The following is a 22,575-nucleotide window of genomic DNA, read 5'->3' as shown; positions in this document are numbered from 1 at the left end:
TTGAAGATGAGTAAAGCACAACAATCAAATAAACACGATCATTTGACCCATTAGGGCAAGCTGCAAAATTATGTATAGCCCATTTTAATTTTAGAGAATTTTAAATGCTGAGGGAATTTAGGCTTTTTAAAAAAATAGGTTCATTTCATCTCTAAGTACTCTGTTGTAGACTTAGGACTTAGAGAAAGAATGCTTTCTTCCCTGTATGAAGATAAGCAGGGTCAGCAGAGAAAATCCAGTGGCCTCTGAGCAGGCTAGAGAGATCATACACATGAGTCCTTATGGGCTGGTTAGTGTTAGGTCTTCCTAAAGGATCAGAACTGTGTCACGGGATCAGCAAATTTTCTGGGGTATTGATCCAATTTGTGGATAACCATTCTAGAAATTTTCATCGTACTTCTCGTGTGGCTCTTCAGTGAGGAGCTTTCTGCATTGGAATTCTTGAAGGAACACCAGAACCTAATCTATGATTCCTCTGTCAACTGTGAGTTTTTCTAAAAGTGACCTTTTTGACATCTGGAGGTCTTCTTCAACTTGGGCTGCGCTCCTGGGGTCGTCACGAGGACTTCCATTGGCTCTCCAAAGCTCAGGGGAAGGGCTGCTCTGTGAGTCACTACCAGTAGTTTGATTAGAGGGCACCCATTTAGCTTGTGGCATTTTGCAGGTGTTCTCCGGAATCTGATTGGTTTTTTCAGAATAGTCCAATCGACCATCTATTCAGAGGTAATGGTGTGTTTCAGATCTTCAGGACTTTGGCAGCACAACTCAAAATAGAGGAATTAAGAGTAAATCAAGCAGCATTAAAGAGTCTAATAGGAAGGAGTAGGGTTTAGAGCACATCAGTGGAGAGCCTCAGTAGCAATTAGGGTTCCCTTAACAATCGTGAGGTTCTGGCAGGAGAAATCCTGTGTCTAGCCAGACTCAGGATCAGGTGGTAAGAAATGAGTCCTTGTTGGATAATTCTTCTACTGGCAGTCTTTCTTTTTTCTGGTTTTGATTGTTAAGTAGTTCTCTAAGTGTTCTTTTTGTAATGGATAAAGTGCTTGAATCCGAGCAAGTTTGAATCCAATGTAGTTCACATCCCAGAGTCTGTTTTGTATTTCTTTCATTATCAAGTATTAAAATACACCTAAAGTAGTCCTCCATACAGACTCTTGTACAGTGCAGGGGCTGAGGTGAGAAAGTGCCTTAGGTTGGTAGGCTTTTATGTAGTTCATCTACATCATAGAGGGGAGAATGGCATTTTTCTGGGAGCAATTTAAAAGAGAGAGAACAGAAAAAATAGTTGTAGATCAAATGTAGACATTCCAGTGATGGAATTTCAAGGTGGAAATATATTGCCATGGCAACAAAAATTTGAGTAGGAGTAAGAAATACGAAGAATTGAGGAGGGAAGTCTATTTGGAAAAAATGAAAGAAGGAAAAATAAGTTTTAAGTTTAACTCATTTATAATTGTGTTTGCCAAGTCAGCATTCACATTTGGTCCCTTTCACTCAGTCTGGTGAGGGAAATATATATACATATATATTCTTAACTGGTACATAAACACTTAAAGATTAACTGCCCTTTACCCTAGACTTAAGATTTTTAACTAGAATAAGCCCTTAAAGACTTAAAATGAAGGTCAGAAATGCGGTCTTTTTCATCTTTTGCTGTGCCTTCACATTGGAGAAGCTCAGCAAATGTTTTCTGATTAATATTTTTCATTCAGTTTCGTTTAAAAAATGCCTTCTGAATACTTATTCTGTGCCACGCATTGTCCGAGGAGCTGCAGGGACACAAACCACATAATACGTAATCTCTTACATGAAGAAAGTTTACATTCGAAAACAGAACAAGATTGCTGTAGGAAGAATAATATTAGCTTAACGTGTATTGATTACTTATTTGCTAGATTTAGTGTTTTACATACTTCCTTTCATTTAATTCTTCTGGCAAACCTAGAAGATTAGATGTTATCCTTTTCTTCCTTAAAGAAAATGAATGTGAAGAAAGATATGCCAGCCATTGTGTTAACTACGTGTTAATGGCAGAGGCCACCTCGGTGCCCAGAACAAACCAAAAGTCAGGCTCTTAAATATACTTTTGTGTTGCCATCATACATGTGTGTGATGAGCAGTACTGACAAAGTACAAAATGTGGGTATTTAAAAATAGTAAGAGATTTCTGACCATGGGGTGACTAGATCTGTTTTAGAAGATCCGGAAAAGCTTCAGAGTGGTGACAACTGATACAGACCTTGAAAGGGTTAGTATAGGCACAAGGGGAAATCATTCTAAGCTGAGGGAATAGCACCAGGGAAGGTGTGGAGCTTTATCAGCAGGCTAAGTGGCCATATCTGCATAAGAATGCTATGTATTGGCTATTTTAATAGCACTTATAAAATAATCATTTTTCTAGCATATAAAGTGGACACTAAGAAAATGGAGGTTTTTTTTTTTTTTTTTTTTTTTAAAGGCAGGACCAATCAGGTACTTGGTGTGCAACCTCTGCTGGACCTTGGATGGTCTGTTTTTGGTGATGCTTATTCGAATTTGGACAGTAGTCAGTTGCAGAGTTTTATTAAAAGACATGACCATTGTTTGACTAAGTTGGGTGCAGTAGGAGCCCAGGGACTACCAGTATACATGTTCCTACCTTCAGAATAATTGCTGACAATATTTTATTGCTCTGAAAATGTGTTTTTATACCCGTTAATTGGGGACAGATGAATTTCTTGGGTACTGAGGCAGACAGTAGAGGTCAACAACTAAATATTTATCAGATGGTGTGTGCTATAAAGAAAAATGAAAACATTGAGGGGCGCCTGGGTGGCTCAGTCGGTTAAGCGTTCTCCTTTGGCCCAGATCGTGATCGTGATACCTAACTAGTGGGACCTCTGTGAGCTCCTGATTACGCTTTTATAACTGGGGCTGATAATTGCTGTTTTCATCACATTGCCGATCCATTGGATACATCCAAAGAGAAAGGTTTGAAATCTTTCAACCTGAAAATTTATAAAGTCTCTACAAGTATAGGGTGATGATACACAAAATAACCTGATGGAAAAGATTCTTGGAATAGCAGATCAAGGAAATACCAAAAGGCTTTTGGATTTCAGCAAGCCATTTAAGAAAGTCGTAAAGGAAACTTCCTTTGACTCATTTTAAGATAGAAAAATGGAGACTGAATAAGAGTAACCCAAGTAGATTAACAGATAAACATCAATATGCAAGTTTTGTTATTTGTTTGCACAGAAGTAAGTCATGTCTGAGACATAATGGATACTCACTGCATGTAGATTGATGATGAATGCCGGGCTGGATACCACAGCTCTTTAAATTTCTTCGACTTTGTGCTGGAAATACTACATCTGTCATATTAGGGCAGCACACTTTACTTTGAGAAAGTGGAATCTCTTCAGACACAAGTGGCCAGGAAGGTGAGGGATTTGAAAATCATCCCATATAAACATAACTGAGGTAACAGAGTATTTAGCTCACAGAGAAACAGACATATGAGGAGATTCAACAGATTTACATATTTTTAAAAGATTATTATACATTTATTTCATGCATATTTCATTATATCTAGCTCAGAAGGTAGTATTAGTACAAACTTTGGAAGTTATAAGAAATCAAGTTTGGTATATACGAGGAACCAAAAACCTAGTAAGAAGTAGAATTGCTTCAAAAATGAGATACTCTTTCCAACAGGTACTTTGTGCTCTACCACTGGTGGTGGGAACAGAGGTTAGCTGAACACCTTGCACAAATTTTACTGGGGATTGTTTGGTCTGGGAAGGTTGAAGATGATCTTTTATCTCACAAAGATTTTGTAATTCCATGAAAAGATCTCACATGTAAATCCTGGGTTTCCTGATCAAGGGCTTATCATTGGTCCATTTTTCACTTGCGCTGTGAGCTCTGTAGGAGTTAGCTCTGTCTGATCTTCCGCTGTGGTCATGGCCACAGTGCTAACACAAATAACTGCACCTCTGTTGCCATTCATTCATTTGTTCATTCAGTGAATATTTTATTATGCTTCTACTATGTCCCAGACATCGTTAGGGAGTGAGGATAAAACATTGAGGTAAACAGTCAGTTATGCACTTAATTTCTTGGGGACTGAGGCAGACAGTAGAGAGGTCACCAACTAAATATTTATCAGATGGTGTGTGCTATAAAGAAAAATGAAAACATTGAGGGGTGCCTGGGTAGCTCAGTTGGTTAAGCGTTCTCCTTTGGCCCAGATCGTGATCCCAGGGTCCTGGGATTGAGTCCTACCTTGGGCTCCTTGCTCAACAGGGAGCCTGCTTCTCCCTCTGCCTGCCACGCCCCCTGCTTGTGCGCTCTCTCTCTTTGTCAAATAAATAAAAATAGAAATCTTTAAAAGAAATGAAAACACTGAAGAAGATTAAAGATTGATCCGGAAGGATGAGATAAGATGCACAGGCCTTGTCAGTAAGGAGGTATCGCTCAAAGACCTGAAAGACGTGGGTGGAGTAAGCCACACAGATGTCTAGACTACCATCATTCCAGGCACGTGGGTAGCTGGTACAAAGGCCTAAAGGAGGAGTAAACACAAAATGGTGGGGAGGTATAGTAAAGAGATCATTGTGTCCAAGGCAGAAAAGCCGGCGTGAGAGAGGTGTAGGAGGGAGTGTGACTGGAGAGGTTGGTGGTTGCTAGGAGAAAGGGAGGGGTCATTGTCATCACTTCGGTTTTCTTTCTTTGGGGACACCTAGGATGCAGAACTCTTGTTCAGAGGGGAGAAAGAGGCATTGAATGACCAGCAAAATATAAATGAAAAAGAGCCTTGAAGTGGTGAGGAGGAACAAGGGCTAGTCTGGGCTTTGCCATCCAGCACCTGGATGTCCTACAGCACCTTTCTCTGGGTCTTGATTGTTATTCATTTTAGGATTGAAATAGGTGACCTAGAAAGATCTTTATATTTGTAAAATTCCTTGATTCGATATCATTCTCTGTTAAGTTTTAGATTAAAAATCCTGTAGAAACTGAGGAGAGTGGAGAAAGCCATGTTGGAACATGGAAAGTTTCATGAAGGAAAGTGGGTGTGAGGTGGGCTTTAAAATGGAGCAGCTGTTAGATGAGCCAAGAGGAGAGGAGAGGAAAGGATAGTTCAGCTCAGGAGAAGGCCGTAGGACTGGAGGCAGAGTAGGTGCTGAGCAGGAGGGACCTAAAGAGGCTGCTTCGATGAGGCTGGAACGAAGCCCCTAGAGGAATTGTAGGTAGATGTAAGACGTGAACAGGTTATTGAACAGCAAGCAGGGACGACGAATATGTTCTAATGAGAAAAGAGCCATCAAGTATTTCAGAGCAAGAACTAACAGGCTGATGTAACTGTTTAAGAAAATAATACGGATTTGGCTTCCAGTGAGAGACGTAGCCTTTCAAACCAACAGCATCCTGGATAAATGCAATTTGCGGTGCGTTGGTGGGGATTAAATAGTGGAAAATCTCTGAAGTCTGTGCCTCCTCCATCCACCTTACCTAAATAGAAAAAATGCCACAGAATCAGCTGAGAACTGGAATGGTGATTGCTCTGAGGGCAAATGTGTATAAACTCTACTATCCATGTATCAAGATTTGGGCAAACAGTATGGAGGAAGGTTCTCAACCTGAGATACTCACATGAGATTAGGACATTTGAGACGGGCTAAAATGTTTTCAGGTCAGCAGCACCCTGACTCTCAGCAGAAGCAGGCAGAAGTCTTCTCTCAAGCATCCCCAGTAGAGGTTTTGGGATGTGAACAGGCTAACAAGCAGGCCAAAATCATTTCTCACCAACTTTGTGGTCAGCCAAGCTATTTTGAACGCGCGTTAGCCGAAACAGTGACATTCGGATACTTAAGGAGTTCAGATGATGGAGTGATTCGGTATATAAAAGAGAATGGCTGTGTATACATATTTAAAGAAATAAAAGATGAACCATAAAAGTGAACAAGCAACAAACAACTGTTAGAATGACCAGGAAGATCTAGAAAATGCCCAAGTAGAACCTCTAAAAATGGAAAACGTTGAAATAAAATATGGCATAGAGTGGTTAAGAAGCAAAGTCAGAGCTAAAGATGGAATTGGTGAATGGAAGAATATTTGTAATTATAAATACAGGAGAAAAGGAAATGGAAATATAAAATAGTGGTTGAATGTACTTGTTTTTAGACTTTGCAAAAGAAAGAAAACAGAATGAAGGAGAGTCAGTACTTGAAAACATGTTGGCTGAGAAATTTTAGAGCTGGTAAACATCTAAACTTAAAGATTCAGGGGTTGTGCAAAGTATCCCACGTAGGATAAACAAAAATATTAATATGGGAGTATTTGTCAAAAAAAAAACTTTTTTTTTTTTTTTTGGTGAAAACATTTTGGGACTAAAAAACTGGAATTGGTGATAGCAGCTAAGAGTTCACATAATTACAGTGTAATAAGGTGACTTGAATTAATGGCATAACGTAATGATGAAGATGCAGTCAGTACCCATTTTGAATCAAATTCCAGTGTGATAAAGGAATGATCTGATATGAACGTAAAAGACCAATTCAGACAGTGACCTTCATTCTGAATTTTATGACTAGAACAATTGAATTAAAGCTAGGAAGGTGAGATGAAATAATTTTGGGGAAAAGAGATGCTTCATTATAGATAAATCAAGTTTGGGGGAGTGGTGGCACCATATTGAAATGAAAATTTCATGAGGAGAATGCATCTTTATAAACATATATAACTTTTCTGATATTTAATCTGAAGAAAACTGTATTAAACCTACAAAGTTTGTTTTATTATATATCAGAGTTTAAGATACTACTTTTAGTGGAGTGTTTCCAGGTGTTCTCTTCTTTTCTGTATGTATTGCAATGATATAATGAAAAGGGGACAATACAAGTTCAGCTACTAAATTAATTGGGAATTAAATCTCTGGAATTAGAATTTCCTTTTTAGCATAAATTAACAATGACAAGATTACAAGAACTATATACTTGTAGAAATTCTTGAACTTGGGCACAGTTACTTTGGTTTTACTCTGCACTCTGTATTTCTGAAGTTGTACCGTTAGCTACCTAGGTTACTAATTGAGCAATGGAAGAATTCAGTGATGGGAAGATACTTCAGCAGAGCCTCAAGAAAATTCAAAAAAGTTTAGTGCTGCCTCAAGTTTCAGCTAGGCCAAAAACAAAACAAATCCAAAACCAAAAGACACCCAAAAGCCTTTTTTTTTTTAAGACTTTATTTATTTATTTGACAGAGAGAGACACAGCGAGAAAGGGAACACGAGCAGGGGGAGTGGGAGAGGGAGAAGCAGGCTTCCTGAGGAGCAGGGAGCCCGATGCGGGGCTTGATCCCTGGGCCCATGACCTGAGCCCAAGGCAGATGCTTAACGACTGAGCCACCCAGGCGCTCCCACCCAAAAGCCTTTTATTTGGACAATAAAACAATTATTTGGAAGTCAGAGGTGATTGAATAATGGAATAACAGTAAATAGCAGATTAAATGTAATGATTGGGTTCCTTCTAAAGGGAGAAAAAAAACCCTTCAATATCTCTAAAATTGTATGTGATTTTTTTTGTTTATAATATTGCATTAAGTATACATTAACAACAGGCTTACAACCTTTGTGTAATAGGTCTCATGTAGCCATACAAACAAAACAGATAGGCAAATTAAATTTGATCAACATTTCAGAAATCTATGATAGTCAAATTTAGGTCACTTCTGTGATGGATGATGATTTTTTTTTGCTGAATATAAATTGCTGTCAACAGGAATGGCTCCTGGCTGCTAAAGCACAAGGTTGTTTTTTTTTTTTTTTTTTTAAAGATTTATTCATTTGAGAGAAAGAGAGAAGGCGTTTGGAGGGGAGTGGGGAGGGGCAGAGGAAATAGAATCTTAAGCAGACTCCCTGCTGAGCAGAGCCTGCCATGGGGTCCAAGATCAGGATCTGAGCCAAAATCAAGAGTTGGACGCCCAACTGACTGAAATACCCAGGCGCCCAAAGCACAGGTTTTTTGAGTCTGACAATCTTGGGCCACTGAATTTTATGTATTCCTGTTAACACTTCTCAATTTGAACTACTAGGAAACCATCATGGTTGCCATTTGGCCTGTGCTTGGCTCATAGACATCACTGTTAAGTTTGCCTCTCCCTTTCCCACTGATGGGATGTTAAAATTATATCTCATTGTGTTGCTAAATAAACACAGGTATGGACTCAGACACTGAAATTACATGACAGTCCTGTAATAAATAATCCAGAATATAGTAATTTTTAAGGTCATCATTGAAATGAAGTGATAAAATTTTCTCAGAGATAGTTAGGATTTCTGACATTACGTCCTTTGGCCTCTTTGGACCCAAAATTCACAGTGAGCTAATGGAATGAAAATTAAATAAACTGAGTGAGTAAAAAAATAAATAAATAACAAATGAGAAACTCTCTTTCCATCGCTTACTGAGGTTGATGAAGTTAAAATAGTACCTCATTCTAGCCTCTCCAATAAGAACTGCATTTGCTATATTGTATATTGAAAAATCGAAGGAAACTGAGAGCTTTGGAGATTTGAAGGAAATGATGGTTACATAAATTAACCTGTACATCCCAGAAAACAAATCTGTTGCATTTGGGCTAGGTGCAACTGTAAGACCGTGAGTATTATTAATGACTCTTAATAGCTATAATTAACACGTAGAACCTTTAACCATGACTGACATTTTTTCCCAAAGTCCATGGTTGAGAATATTTTATTTCTGATCTATTGAGTCTGCATTTCTAGCCTTGTCTTTGCCCTTAACTGCTGTCCAGAGGTTTGCTTGAAGGTTATTGATTGTGTTGTAATTGTCATTAGAAAATATCTGGTTATGGTCCTCCTTGATGTAGACCACTTTGTTATATTCAGTAGTATATCTTTAGCTTGATTTTGTGTTACATGCTGAGTCCAAGAGCGGTGGAAGATTTTGAAACTTCTGGGGCATTAACTTACCCACATACCCAATTGTTAAAATTCAGTTGATCTATGTATGTGAGAATTGTATGACTTGACGTATGTGAGAATTGTATGACTTAGAAGGTGGATAGCAAAACTTTGAAAAAAATAATTACATAGTCCTATTCTTGAATTTGGCTTTAGATACAAACCCTATTATTCTTCTTAATAACATGACTGTCCTAGAAAGATGGCCAGATTTGGATTCTTTTAGTAGACTTTCAAATATCACATCAAATTTACCATTCCCTTTTATTTTCCTTGTACTGCTCTACTTACAGGCTTATCGTGTATTTGTGAAATGCCATAATTAATACAACTTTAGACTCAGTGGTTAATTTTAGTGTTTATTGCCCATCTCTTGATGTGAAGATCACTTCATCACCGTCTCAGCATGTTCTGGCACACTCAAATGCCACACACAGACAGCATCTCTTTTTAAGAAAAAATGGTATTGCTTTAAAAATTAATAAAGCAATTAGGCACTGGCCAAGTGAGAGGCTATCTTCTTTTAGATCATGTTGCATAAAAACTCTTGTTAGTACAGACGAAAAAGTATAAGGTCTTGATTTGTGGGCCAACTTTTTTGTTCAAAAAATTATAAAGATAATTTTTTCAGTGGCACATGCCGAGGAGCTGATCTGAATAAAGCAGCTGTATCCTATTGGGATAAACTAGTAAAGACTGTACAGACGGATGCCTTAGCTATTCTCCAGAAGAAATGACATTAAAAAAAAAACAAAAAAACACCAAACTCAGGGTCATATTGCTGGACTGCACTTATTTTTAGGTTTCTCCTTGTTTAAGACCTGCACCAATCCTAGTGATATCATTGTCTCACTGAAAATAAAGTATGGCGATTGAAGGATTGGATCTTTGGTACTTCCACAGTAGGGAATTATCTGTGAGAGTGACATTAAAAGGATAGAAAGAATCTTTAATGTTTTTGATTTAACAGTGAATCATTACCGTGTCCTGACAAAGTTTCTTCATTGTTTGTGTGAAGAACATTTTAGAATGAGGGGCGCCTGGGTGGCGCAGTCGTTAAGCGTCTGCCTTAGGTTCAGGTCATGATCCCAGAGTCCTGGGATCAAGCCCAGCATGGGGCGGGAACGCTCCCTGCTGGGTGGGAAGCCTGCTTCTCCCTCTCCCACTCCCCCTGCTTGTGTTCCCTCTCTCGCTGTCTCTCTCTCGCTCTCAAATAAATAAATAAAATCTTAAAGAAAACATTTTAGAATGAAATGTGTGGCTATTATGCTAAATAACATCTAAAGTAATACCATAATGAAGTTTGGAGAGAACGCAGGCCCTAGAGTTAGAATTATTTTTACCTCGTGGCAGCCCTGTGATCACATCTGTGAACTTGGGCAAGTCGCTTAATCTTCCTGAGCTTTGGTATCCGCTTCTGTAAAAATGGAAGGATACTCCACTTCAATGTCCTCCAGTGGTTGTGTTCTAGAAGTAATTGAGAGAACGTATGTCAAAGGGCCTATTGTAATGCCTGGGAATCTTGAGTTAAACAACTTAGGTGTGGAAAGTGACTGAGAGACACCATGCCTCCCCCAGAGTAGTTCAGCATTAAAATTTTACATACCACTCCCCCCACTGTGTTTGAATCTCTAACCCTTCTAATGCTCTTCCCCATTCCTTCCCTCCTTACTTGCTCTCTGACATCCCAGCCGCATTTGAGGATCATAAAAGTCCCAAGTAATTATATTTTTGTTATTTTGCTTTTTAAATTATCTTCTATATTTAGTTAGAATGTTGTGTATAAATGGTCTTAAAAATACATCAAAATAAGCACTATAGATTACCCAGTTCCGTTTTGTACCTGTGGTCCCAAAAGGTAGACCACAAATTTCCACTGAAAGTATTTACAGGTAAGTAAAATAAAATCGTATCTTTTAGCCATTAGTATACTTTGGGGAAGTTCATTTGATTCTTTTTTAAAAACAGCATTTAATTATAAAACAGTATTCCAGTCTCCTCACCCCCCAGTGGATGCTTCTTAAAAGGTTTTTCATGTTTGGGTTAACATGATGAGATTTATTTCCCTGTTTCACCACTGTGGCTGATACGTTTACTTGAGGAAGCCACTGACCCTTGAGCTTAGAATGAAGAAAAGGGATATGGAGAATTCTTTGCTGATCTTTATTGCTTTGAGGCAATATGGAAGTTTTCAGTTGAGCCAAGGGAACAAGAACCCATTAGTCAGGGGCTTTTGTCACTGAGAAGATTTGTGTTCTCCATTTTGGGGAATGTTTTAGAACTGAGAACCACATATCATTTATAACCATCAGGAAAGGGCCTGTTAATCCTATAATTTGGGCTAATATATACCCCAACCCAGTCACACACACAAACACACACACAAACACACACACACACACACACACCACACTCATGTGCGCGCGTGCACGCGCCCATAATAGCGGTTAATGTGAAGGTAATGTTTCATGCTGAGGACAAGTTGTATTGTTGCAAAACCTCAAGATATTTCTATGGCAACAGAAAGGCCCCTACAGATATCTGTCTTCTAAAGTTGCTGTCCTTTATTAGAGGCTGCCTGTTCTACAGACTGTAATTATCATTAGGTAGAGAAAAGGTTGTTGAACGTGGGTGGACCGCTTGGCTGAAGCTTTCTGACTGATTTGTTTAGCACAGCTTTGAAATACATTTCAAAGGAATATTAAGAACCTGAGATCATTGTGCTACTTGTCTCTGTAGGTGAAACCATAGCTAATTATAGGATGTTTGCCGAATGTGGATGAAGTTTTTGGACAGACAACATAAACAGCAGCACAAAAACACAATTAAGAGTGATCAGTCTATGTTAAACGATTTTAGTGTGTGTGCAGTTATACTGTTTAGAGAAATCTATTATTTCTTTTAGGGGAAAAGACACTTCAATCAGAACAGGCTTTGAATTAATCAAGTTGTCATTGGAGTGTTTTTCCAGGGCTAACAGTCTATGATTCAAAATTTATCTTCTGTTTTTACAACTAGGACTTAGAACTTCCAAGATTTTTCTTGGTTCTTGGCATAAAATTTAAAGCAGATGGGCCAACAAAAATCTCACTCTGATTAGGACGTGTGTGGAGTGTTTTGTATGCCTGCATTTATAGTCATGAGCAGTACATCGAGTAAGCCAATATAGTGTCCTTGCTAAAGGAAAAACGTGTAGAAATTTGGCTAATTTTGGCAGCACGATTGAATTGTCTTTACTTTTTTTTTTCAAGAATGAGATTTCAGTTGTATTGTTGCAAAACCCAATTTCTTACCTATGTATGATTAGTTTTTCTTAGAAATCAGAAACTATGGTAGTTTCAGAGTCATTAATCTGTGTACTTAGTGAGATTTTTCAGGACTAATAATATAGTTACAGAAGACTTTATTTGCATACCATGTAATCATCTCATTAAGCTATAGAGCCCTGAATGAATTCCACTGAAGTTTAAACTTATTCTAAAATGTAATATATTGAAAAACATGTATATTAAAAGGGTTAGGATGTGTTTTCATGTTTTGTAGACACCTGTTTTGATATTGTGACTAACAATTAATAAAACTTACTGGAAAGAGAGGTGATAAGGAACAGAAGGATTCATCTATTGAGTATTAAGGAATAGCTTAAATAAATTTTGTCTTTAATGTGTGGAGGTCTAGCAAATCATTGTCTCCCTTGGGTAGTTTGCTTTTGTATGTGTGCTAAACCCCTTATGATGACAGATCTCTAATCCGTTTATTGAACAATCTGAATTTGGTAAAGTATTAACATGAAATTACTTTATATTTTTCCTGAGTCTCCTAGGCTCCCATTCCTATCCCTTAATTGACATTTCATTTTGAATGTTTTCTGTAACTTCTTAATGAATTTTAGTCATTTTACAGGAAAAGCTTTCAGTTCAGTTTCATGCTGCAACCTCATACCCAACTTTAAGCTCTTTTCTTTTGCAAACGGCTCAGAAGAGGGAAGTAAATTCTGTGTTTTTACTTCCTTCTTATTTCTCACCTTGGAATATATCTCAGAGAGGGAGAAGGAGGTAGTGTTGGCCTCTGGGTCACTTTCATTTCCTTCTTCTAATAGGTGGGAATAGGGGGTAAGAGGGGAGAGAGGCACTAATGAGGTACACTCCACGGTTTGATCTGGCTTGGTCTCCTTAACTGCTGGTGGCCTCGTTGATGCAGAGTTTTCCATATAGATGATGATCCCTTTTGTTTCACTGTCTCAGAGAAGCAGCCATGTTTGCTCTCAGCCTGCCAGTAATGGTCCATCCCTCCAGCACCCTCTCTGGGCAGGGTGCCTCTGGCGGGTGGCCTCCTGAGCAGCTCCCGAAAGTAGGACATCTGGTGCTCGCATACCCTTTTCGTCCCACCTCCTTCGACAGCGGCCGTCAGAAACATACCCCGTGGCTTCTTCCTGCTGCTGTTACCTTGCATGGCTGGTGACTATTTTGAGGTCCCAGCCTAACTTCCCTCTGCAACGTCCCTTCATTCATAGGACTCTCACGTACTATTGAAGCCAAAAAGTAGGCGTGTAGGCTATGTGCTCTTTCCTCCACCCTTCATTACCTATTGGTCTCTCATTTCTTTTTTCCCATTTTTGGATAGGTAGAAAGATAATCAGTAAGTGTATCACCTACGTATATGTCCAGCCGAGGCTTGAGATATCCAATCTCCCCCTTCTTGGAAGTATTGTCACACTTATGGTAGATTCTGTTGCTGTCCATCCCATTTACCTTTGGTTCAATTAATCCTCCTTTCCCGCCCTGACAGCCTAGGCAGAGGACACATGATTCTGTGATCCTCTCCCCTTTCTCCTCCTTTTATCCGTAAGAACTTAAGTGGGCCAGACTCAGATTGTGGTTATGAGTGGCAGAGCGTTCTCAGCCACATTTTAAAAAGCCCTGGGGGAATTGTCTGGCAGTAGATATTTATGATTCTGTTTAAATAGGAAGTGGTTTATCTTTTTGTCTTCAGCTTTGGGTTAGTGGACAAATTGAGTACAATAGAAAACATCCTACAAATATCCTGTAATAAGGTTTTCTTTAAAAAAGAAGGAGAGAGGGAGGGAGAGAAAAAAATATATATTGCTGTCATTTGTATCTGAAAATTATTAACCTGATGATCACTTTTTAACATAGGTTAATTTGCCCTTTGAACATCTTTTTGCAGTTTATTGTCTGCCAGGCACAGATCATACAAAAGGGGAATAAGATTTTTAGTAAAATGAAGAAAAGCACTTTAATAGGAGGTATACATTCGGGAGGGCTGCTTAACCCAAATTTTGGAGGTCAAGTTCTCTCTCTTAGAGGAAGTGAAATTCAAATAGATGACTAGAGGAGAAACAGGAGTTAGGCAGGTAGCAGGAACAAGGGAGAAGAGTGTTCACTGGCAGGGATCACCATCTTTCCAAGGGCCCAGAATGAAGAGGGAACATGGAACCTTGACATTCTAGAATATTCCATTTATAGGGCAAGTAGGGGTTGATAGGAGTGGACTAATATGATTGTGGAGAAATAAACAGAAACCAGATCATGAGAAGAGTGTGAAAATTATCCTAAGAAAATTGCAGAACAAATGAAAAACTTGAAGTAGGGGCCTGACATCATGAGACGTGTATTGTAGAATGATTGCTGTTATGTTGGGAGATACAAAACCGAAAAGGACAAGAGCAAAGCAGGGAGGTTAGGTGAACAGCCCTGGCAATGATCCAGGTGGGATATGGCGGTGGCTTGGGATAGGCTAGGGTAGCTGGGGTGAATTGAAATCGACGAAGTAGAGAGCAGTTTGTGATGTGCGGTCGTCAGCATTTGAAGACCAGTAGCACCGGGGAGTTGTTGAAGGAAAGGGAGGAGTCCAGACTGAGACACAAATCTGTGCCCTGAGATGCCAGGTAGTTTGATATCACTCCATCCTGGGATTGAGAACTCTCGAGTGAGGAAGACCTGATTAGGATGAAGAAGATGATGGATTTAGTTTTATACCTGAGTGGGGCCTGAAGTCCCCAAGGGCCCTAAATGTGAAGAGGTCAAATAGGCATTGGAGATACCAGGAGACATCTGGCCTTCAAAGATAGATTGTGCTCGGAAAGCTGAGTTCATTCCCAGAGGTGTTCGCTCCTTCAGTAAAGAATAAGGGACCATTGCCCTCGGTGCATGTGTTTGGGTTAACAAAGTCAACTTTCATTTGAGGCAGTTTCCGCCCCCGCCATAAAAAGGCTTTATTAAATGATTTAAGTATGCTGCAAATGTGATACTCTCCTTTCACCACAACTTAGAAATTTTGAGGTGATTTTGCCATGGGAAGCAGATTGAGAGCACAAGTGTGAGTGTACAAGAACTTTACTACCATGTCAAAGATAGACATGCAGATCTAAAAGTAACTATTAGCTTCACAGGCCTGGTGCATTTTGAGAATAGATGTGGAATATGACACAAGCCTTTGCTCAAGAGAAGAACTTTTTGTATTATCAGTTTAGAATTTTTAACCTGATAAAACAAAGAATAATGTGGAAGGCTTCACTTTTCTATATAGTCCAATCTATCATTTCTTTGGTGGAGAACCATTTGTTAGTCTTTGTATTATAGAAGGAGAAAACTTGAGTCCATCATTCAAGGGGCCATGTTTATGGACTTAATGAATCTCCATGAGCAAAAAAAGTTTTTAGGCTCTAGGGTAAAGAACAAAATGTGACAAGAATTGCTGTTTCTGAAGAAGAGAGCCTAGATTTAGAAAAATTCTTATTAGACCTTGAAATGCTTCAAGGAAGAAGTGAATTAGATAGAGGTGAAAACTCAGTATCAGATCTATTTTATTCTATTCTAATGATTTTTTTAAAAAAGATTTTAGTTAGTTAGTTGATAGAGAGCGAGAGAGGGAACACAAGCAGGGGGGAGTGGGAGAGGGAGTAGCAGGCTTCCCAATGAGCAGGGAGCCCGATGTGGGGCTCAGTCCCGGGACCCCAGGATCACAACCTGACCTGAGCCGAAGGCAGCCGCTCAACTGTCTGTGCCACCCAGGTGCCCCCTAATGATTTTTATATTAACTATTTTTTCATAGATTAATCTGAAATATGCCACACTTTTGCTATCAGCTTTTTATAATGTCTTACAGCCTTGGAAGCTCTCTGGTTCTGTGACGGTGTTCAACAGTCATCTTCAGCGTACTGCTCGGCATGACAGTTTGATTTCATCAGAAATTGTTTCTCATCCAAAGATATAAAATCAGTTAATTGGGGACTATTTGTTCAGTATAACCACCACATGAGTTATAAGGAACATAAAAGAGGCAGCATGTCTTGCCTTATAGCAAATAATTTTGATGTTACTTCTTTTGAATGTGAAGTATGCTTGGAACATGATTCCTCAAAAACCTATCTTTGGTTATATCCACTTGGTATGCTTCCCTTTTCTAGAATCCTCTGGTGATTTCTCACTGACCTACTTCCTAATGAACGAACTTCAGATCTAGGGCTGCAAAACGTGCTAACCTAACATCAGTACTACCTTATTTTCCATTTCAGTCAGGTCAGTCCTTTGCTGTGTCCTGTCATTCATTCTTCTCTGGGGGTATCCCTGACTCTCCTCCTGTGCCCTGGGTACTGCCAGCCATTCTTGGACACATGGGTCTTCATTCACTCGTTGACCTTTCTGTTCAGTGTCAGCATTACTCATCACCCACCATGAAGACAGTAGGTTGGCTGGTATGGATCAAGGCACATAATTTCCTTTTCTCATGTCTCAGGTCTTGAATATACTTTCATATGGGAAAAGTTGCATTGCCCAAACCAAACAGACAAGGGATTAATTATGGTATGTGAAAAATACTACCTGGTTGGCAGGATGCGATGTTGGCCAAAGTCTACTAGACATTTCTGCATACCACTGGAAAAAATTACTTAACGCTCTGGGTTTTGGGTGACTTTTTTGTTTGTTAGTTTTCACTGTATAATGAGAGCAAAAGAGTTCTAAGTTCTTTAGCAGTTCTAGGATATATAAAAATAAATTCCTTTATGACATCGAAGTTAAGCTTTAAGTAACCTCAGCCATTCAGGATAACTCTGAATCTGGAAACTGAATAACAGCAAGGATCTGGCAGCTAAGAAGCAGCTTCTCATTATCCAGCAGGGATGGAACTAGTGAGGAAGTGCTGAAGAATCACAGATACAACTCAGACTGTGGCTGTATGGTTCATGAACAGGGGGATAACCGCAAAGAAAGAAAGACTTTTGTTGGCTGCCTTTCTTATAATGCCAAGACATCTTGGATATAAGCCAAGAAATATGGGAGGATTAAGAGGAAAAGGAGACAGGAGAATGAATAAAAAGGAAATCCATTGTTAAATAAGAAGAACTATTACTCTATAATCCTCTCAATAAATTCTTACATTTGATAGAATTCTACAGCCATTCCTTATAACAATACTAAAAAATGGAACTTATTTAATATTGGAATAGAAGTTTCTTCTAACCAATAGTTAACATTATATTTAACGGAAAAAAATAACAAGAGAGTTTCCATCAAAATCAGAAAATAAACAGCCTGTTAGCACAATCATCATCATTATTATTACTATTATTATATTTTGTTTTAGAATACCTACTCAGTGTCTACATGGAACACAAAAAGAGTAAGCAGTGGATAAATTTAGATAAATATTTCAGTAATTCAAGAGGATGTGATTGAGTACCTCAAATTAAAGAAAACAGTGGTTGGAGTTAAATGACTTGAATTTAGTAAAGTAAGGGTGCTTAAAGTAAATAGCATATCTGTGCTCCATTAGTAGCTAAATTAAAAATATAAAGGCGCTCATGGTGGCAACCTATTACGAACTACCTAGACATAAATTTTAAAAGAATAAAAAAAGCGATGAAATTAGAGGGTCAAGGGAGTCTCTTAGATCCCCATAAACTCCAAAGGCTGTACTCCGTATGCTCCTTATAGGGCATTATTTCATTGCTAGTGTGGCTGGACGCATATATACACATGTGCTCTGTGTGCAGTGGTGTGTGCGCCTGTCTGTGGTTTATAAACATCTGGAAAGTGAGGGCAGTTTTACAGATTTTGAGACTCAAAGTGCTAATTAGTCACTACTGAAGTCTGAATGTCTCTTAGCGTTATCCATTCTGTTGCAAATTATGTTTTCCAAGTTCTCTGGCCCCCTGGCTTTTCAAGAAGTTTGGCCAGTGGGAGGCATTGACGGACAAGTAGGAAAGCTAAACTAATGGGAAACTAGGGTTCTCGCTCTCTTACTTGGGCAGCATTTTTTGGCAGTGGCTGTCTCTGTCTCCCAGCTCCTGGGGCAGTCCCTGCAGTTCCATTCAGATGAAGCTAGCCTGGACACTTCGACATCCTCTCCTCCTTTGTCTTTCCAGTTCCTGGGATGAGAGTGGTTTTGGGGGCTTTTGCTGTTGCTAATCTGGGTTACTTCACTATTCTTTTGGTTTCTGAGCTCTGTTGTCACCTCTATTAAATATCCTCTTTTTTAAATTCCAGCATGGCACCTGTCTCTTAACTGGACCCTGATTTAGAGAAGCCCACTATTGCCTTTCTTTTTAGAAAAAATCTGTATAGAACAATATCTGGCACATAGTAAACACTCAATATTGTTGATCAAATGCATTCTAAAACAACGAGGCTGAGGAAAAATGAACTGATCAAATTATTTTCAGATATTCAGTCAGCTAAAGCTAATGAAAAGATCTGCACCACACACATAATTAAATTAGATCACATGGATTGTGTTTATTTAGTCATTAGAAAAGAGATTGGAAGGTGCCTCTCTCTCTGACCCAGTGCTAATTGGAAGAGTAATGCAGAGGTGTGGCTCATGGATTTTTTGAAGTGTGCCTTTTCAAAATAAGATGTTAGGAAGTCAGCTTTGGGGCTGAGAAGCAGTTAGCAAAATAGGAAACAACTAGAGGTGTGTGTGTGTGTGTGTGTGTGTGTGTGTGTGTTAGCAAAATAGGAAACAACTAGAGGGGTGTGTGTGTGTGTGTGTGTGTGTGTCTTTTTTATTTTCAAAGTTCTCTCTCCTAAACACTGTATTGTCTGAACACACATTGGCAACAAAAGCGGTTGATTTCAATTATCTGTCTATTTTTTATTTTAACAAAAGCAATATATCCTTGAAATAAAGAATATTCAAAGATGGTTGTGGCTAAAAACATAGTAGCTTCACCCAACTTACCTCCATCCCCACAAATGTAACCAAGGTAGATGATGCATTGTAACCGCAGGATGGTCTGTGCATATATTAAGAATATGCAAATTGCATCTTGCAGAATATACTCATTTGCAACTTTTTTCTTTTTCTTTACTGAAGATTACTTAGACCTCTCTCTCTCTGGCAATTTGCAACTCTAGACCATTTATTTCAATAGCTGCATAGTACTCTATTGTATGGATATAGCGTAGTTTATTGTCAGATTCCTAATTGATGGGCATTGGATTTTTGTCAATGGCTTCTGCTCTAGCAGATAGCAACTTAGACAAAATAAGAGGAGTTTGGTTGGTGTGTGTGTGTGTGCGCGCCTGCGCGTGCCACCATAGTTCCTAACACTCCTATTTTATATAAACATCTTATCTGCTAAAGTGGATAAAAACCTTAGTAGCTATGAATTCTTTGAGTTTTCAAATACAACTCAATATATATGTAGACATTTGATTCTGACATTTTAAAAAATCTTCACTGAAAGTTCTTTCCAAAATTAGTTTTATTGCTTGAGAACAGTAGTACTGTTCTATTGCTGTAAAGAGTTACAGTTGATCCTGAAGAAGTGAGATCACTGTTTTTTTTTAATAATTGTACTCTCTTTGCCTTCCATTGTTGCCCCATTATTTTCTTGGGTTATTCCAGAGTAACGTTTAGATTATGAAACAGTTCAGAAGAGACTTCTGATGATAGAGTTTGTAGATTTTAAAACAAGGCCTTCGTAAGATATCCAAATCCAAAGTCTTTGAATTCTTAACACCATTAAAACAACAAACTGGGCCATAAAGTAAATTCTTGCCACCGAGTTGCTTCTTGTACTAACACAGAAATAAGATATTGTGAATGAATATTGACAAATCAACCATACCTGGCAATAGCAGGAAGCTTTGTTCTAGAAGGTTAGTGACTATTTGGGAAATTGTTACTTTGGCTTTTGAATTCAGTATTTCAACTCAGTAATGAAATATTTTAACTTTTTTGTTGGAAGATAATTATGTTACATTGCTCAGGAGTTTGTACATGATTACTCTGCCTTACTAGTAAGAAAGAGATAAATGATCCAAAAATGCAAGCTATCAACAGAAACTTCATGAGAAATGAAACATATAGGAAAACTATAGAGTTTACCAATTTCTGCTTTTCTTGTCACCTACATGTGTAACAGCAGCTACATCTTCAGAAGAAGATAAAAACTGATGTATATAAATGGGTCCTCCCCAGGAGAAGATGATAATATCCCCATTTTGGTGAAGAAGGCAAGGAAATGCATAATTATCTTAGAAATGTTTTCTTCTAAAACCAGCTTTGAGTATGATTATTTTAAACGTGTACTTGTCCAAAGCTCATCATCCCCCATGGTTCTTGAAAGCTGCATTTCTGGGCCTTCATTTCATTTTTAAATTTCATTTTTTAAGGCAGAAGTAATTCAGTTACTGCATTTATTAATATAAGAAATTATTGAAGTGACCTTTATTTGTCCCAACTTTAATGTATTCAGCTATTAGAGGACAGGAGATGGTTCTTCTCCTCGGTCATTCTGGACAAGTGGGATTTTTATCCTTATATAGCAACAGTGTGGGAGGCAGTCTGCATTTTCTGAAATATGTGAGAATTTATTTTAAAGAACATTTGATTTTTAATATAAAAATGTAAATCTTTTGACCAAAGTTTATTCTTGTAATCTTTCCTAACTTACCCCTACTCATGAAAATGTATTTATATATATGTGCATGTTTCCTAAACAAGCAGAATGCCCCAGCACAATATTTTTTGCTTTTAGCTTTCTATTGGAAGTATTTCTGTTTTTGTCCTTTCATTTTTAGTTTTCATTCATGTGAAAAGAAGTGTTGGAATAGTGTAGGAAAATGCATTCCATATTTTGATGTTTCAGCTAAAAAGTTGGAATTCAGATTCTTTGACATGTTTACAAAGGTTTTGAGTACTTTCAAAAATGTGTATTTTTCCATTTTCAACATTTACTTTGTCTTTGAAAGTGTAAAATTACTAGTTTCTTTTGAATTCTTTTAGGACAGTCCATTGGATTGCACATGGTTAAAGTCTATTAAAGTAAGTGTCTGTTAATTTTTTAAAACTTACATTAAACAGTTAAAATCTGTCTCCCTTCAGTCATAATTGCTTACAATTATACAATAACAACTCCACTTAAAATTATGTGATGTGTTCTTTTAAAAATAAAACGTAATGGGATTAAATGAATTATTTTTCTTCATGAGAAAATCCTGATATCAGATGATTTTTTTTTTCTGCTCTTTTTATGGAAAGAGTATTTGGGGTTACTAGTCAAAAAGTTTAAGCAAACACATAGAAAATTTATAAGGTTAACTACTTAGTGCTTAGTAGGTAAAGACGTTTTTGGTGATAATTTCTTGAATTATGGCCCAAAGTGAGGCTAAAATCATTAACCCTTGACACTTATATGAGGCAGAAGATAAAGAATCCAGTTTAGTGAGTGGGGATGAGTCAAAGGAAAGTTACCATTATTTCTCTGATAATAAACTACAAATAAGACTAGATACTATCCTCCTATGGCATGTTTAAAGACATTGTGTGTGTTCTCTTCCTCATATATATTCATGGTCAATATTTGATAAGTCAAATGATCATATTTTAATGTTACTCTCTATTGAATTCCATAAACCATTACTTAGAGGAAATCTTGTAAAAAGTAGGCCTAGAAATTCACTGTTTTAATTCTTCGCTTTTTATATTTGAAAAAATGTAAAACCTATTTTCTATTAGAAAGCTCTCACAACCTACATTTTGAAAAGATGTGATTACATTTAGTTCCTTTTTTCTTGCGGTTTTCTAAAGAAAAGTAGCAGCACAGTGACATTTTACTTAAATATTTTTAAGATTATTTTGTTCTTGACCCAACTTTCCTATTTTTTTTTTTTACTGTATTAACCCTTTATTTTATATTATCCTTGCTGATACTTTTTAAATATAAAATGTCTCAGAAAATTATAATATTAGGTCTTTTGGATGAAGGATAATCTTTCAAAACTTGATTTTTAAATGTGTGTATATGTAGACTTTTTTTAACAAGAGAAAACAAACAAGTTCATTTACATGTATACCTTCTGTATATGTGGGAGATGTGTAGAAACAATGGGTTAACTCATTGATTTTTTTTTTTTAATTTAAACCACATATCTGTCTTTGGGTTTTCTATAGATGTTTTAGCAATCAGGCATTAAAATCATAGCACTTGGTCATTGAGAAAAAGAATAATTGCTTAGATTCTAAATTTGTATGTTGGGAAATTGAAAGAGGAAGTTAACCTCTCGGATTTCTAGTTTCTTGATGTATGTAGTAAACATAGTTCCTGCATTGAACATGTTAAGAAGTATTGTACCGCCTGT

General features: G+C 37.7%; 1 protein-coding gene across 5 annotated transcripts in view; it reads left to right on the top strand.

Moving 5' to 3' along the window:
- KLF12 (KLF transcription factor 12) overlaps positions 1-22,575 on the top strand; it is a 398,169-nt gene that overhangs the window by 202,792 nt on the left and 172,802 nt on the right. For 3 of the 5 annotated variants that reach the window (XM_028106075.2, XM_088021862.1, XM_088021860.1), the window contains one exon: positions 21,221-21,259. The exons of the other annotated variants lie outside the window; for them this stretch is intronic. In XM_028106075.2, coding sequence (XP_027961876.1) covers positions 21,221-21,259 — 39 coding nt within the window. The remainder of the gene's footprint in view (positions 1-21,220; positions 21,260-22,575) is intronic. 5 annotated transcript variants of the gene reach the window in all.

Source organism: Eumetopias jubatus, unplaced genomic scaffold, assembly GCF_037043125.1.
Source record: "Eumetopias jubatus isolate StellerSeaLion01/CBP00866 unplaced genomic scaffold, mEumJub1_p1.0 scaffold_3, whole genome shotgun sequence".
NCBI classification, from domain to species: domain Eukaryota; kingdom Metazoa; phylum Chordata; class Mammalia; order Carnivora; family Otariidae; genus Eumetopias; species Eumetopias jubatus.
Note: the sequence above shows the minus strand (reverse complement) of the source record. Positions and strands in the feature narration are given on the sequence as shown.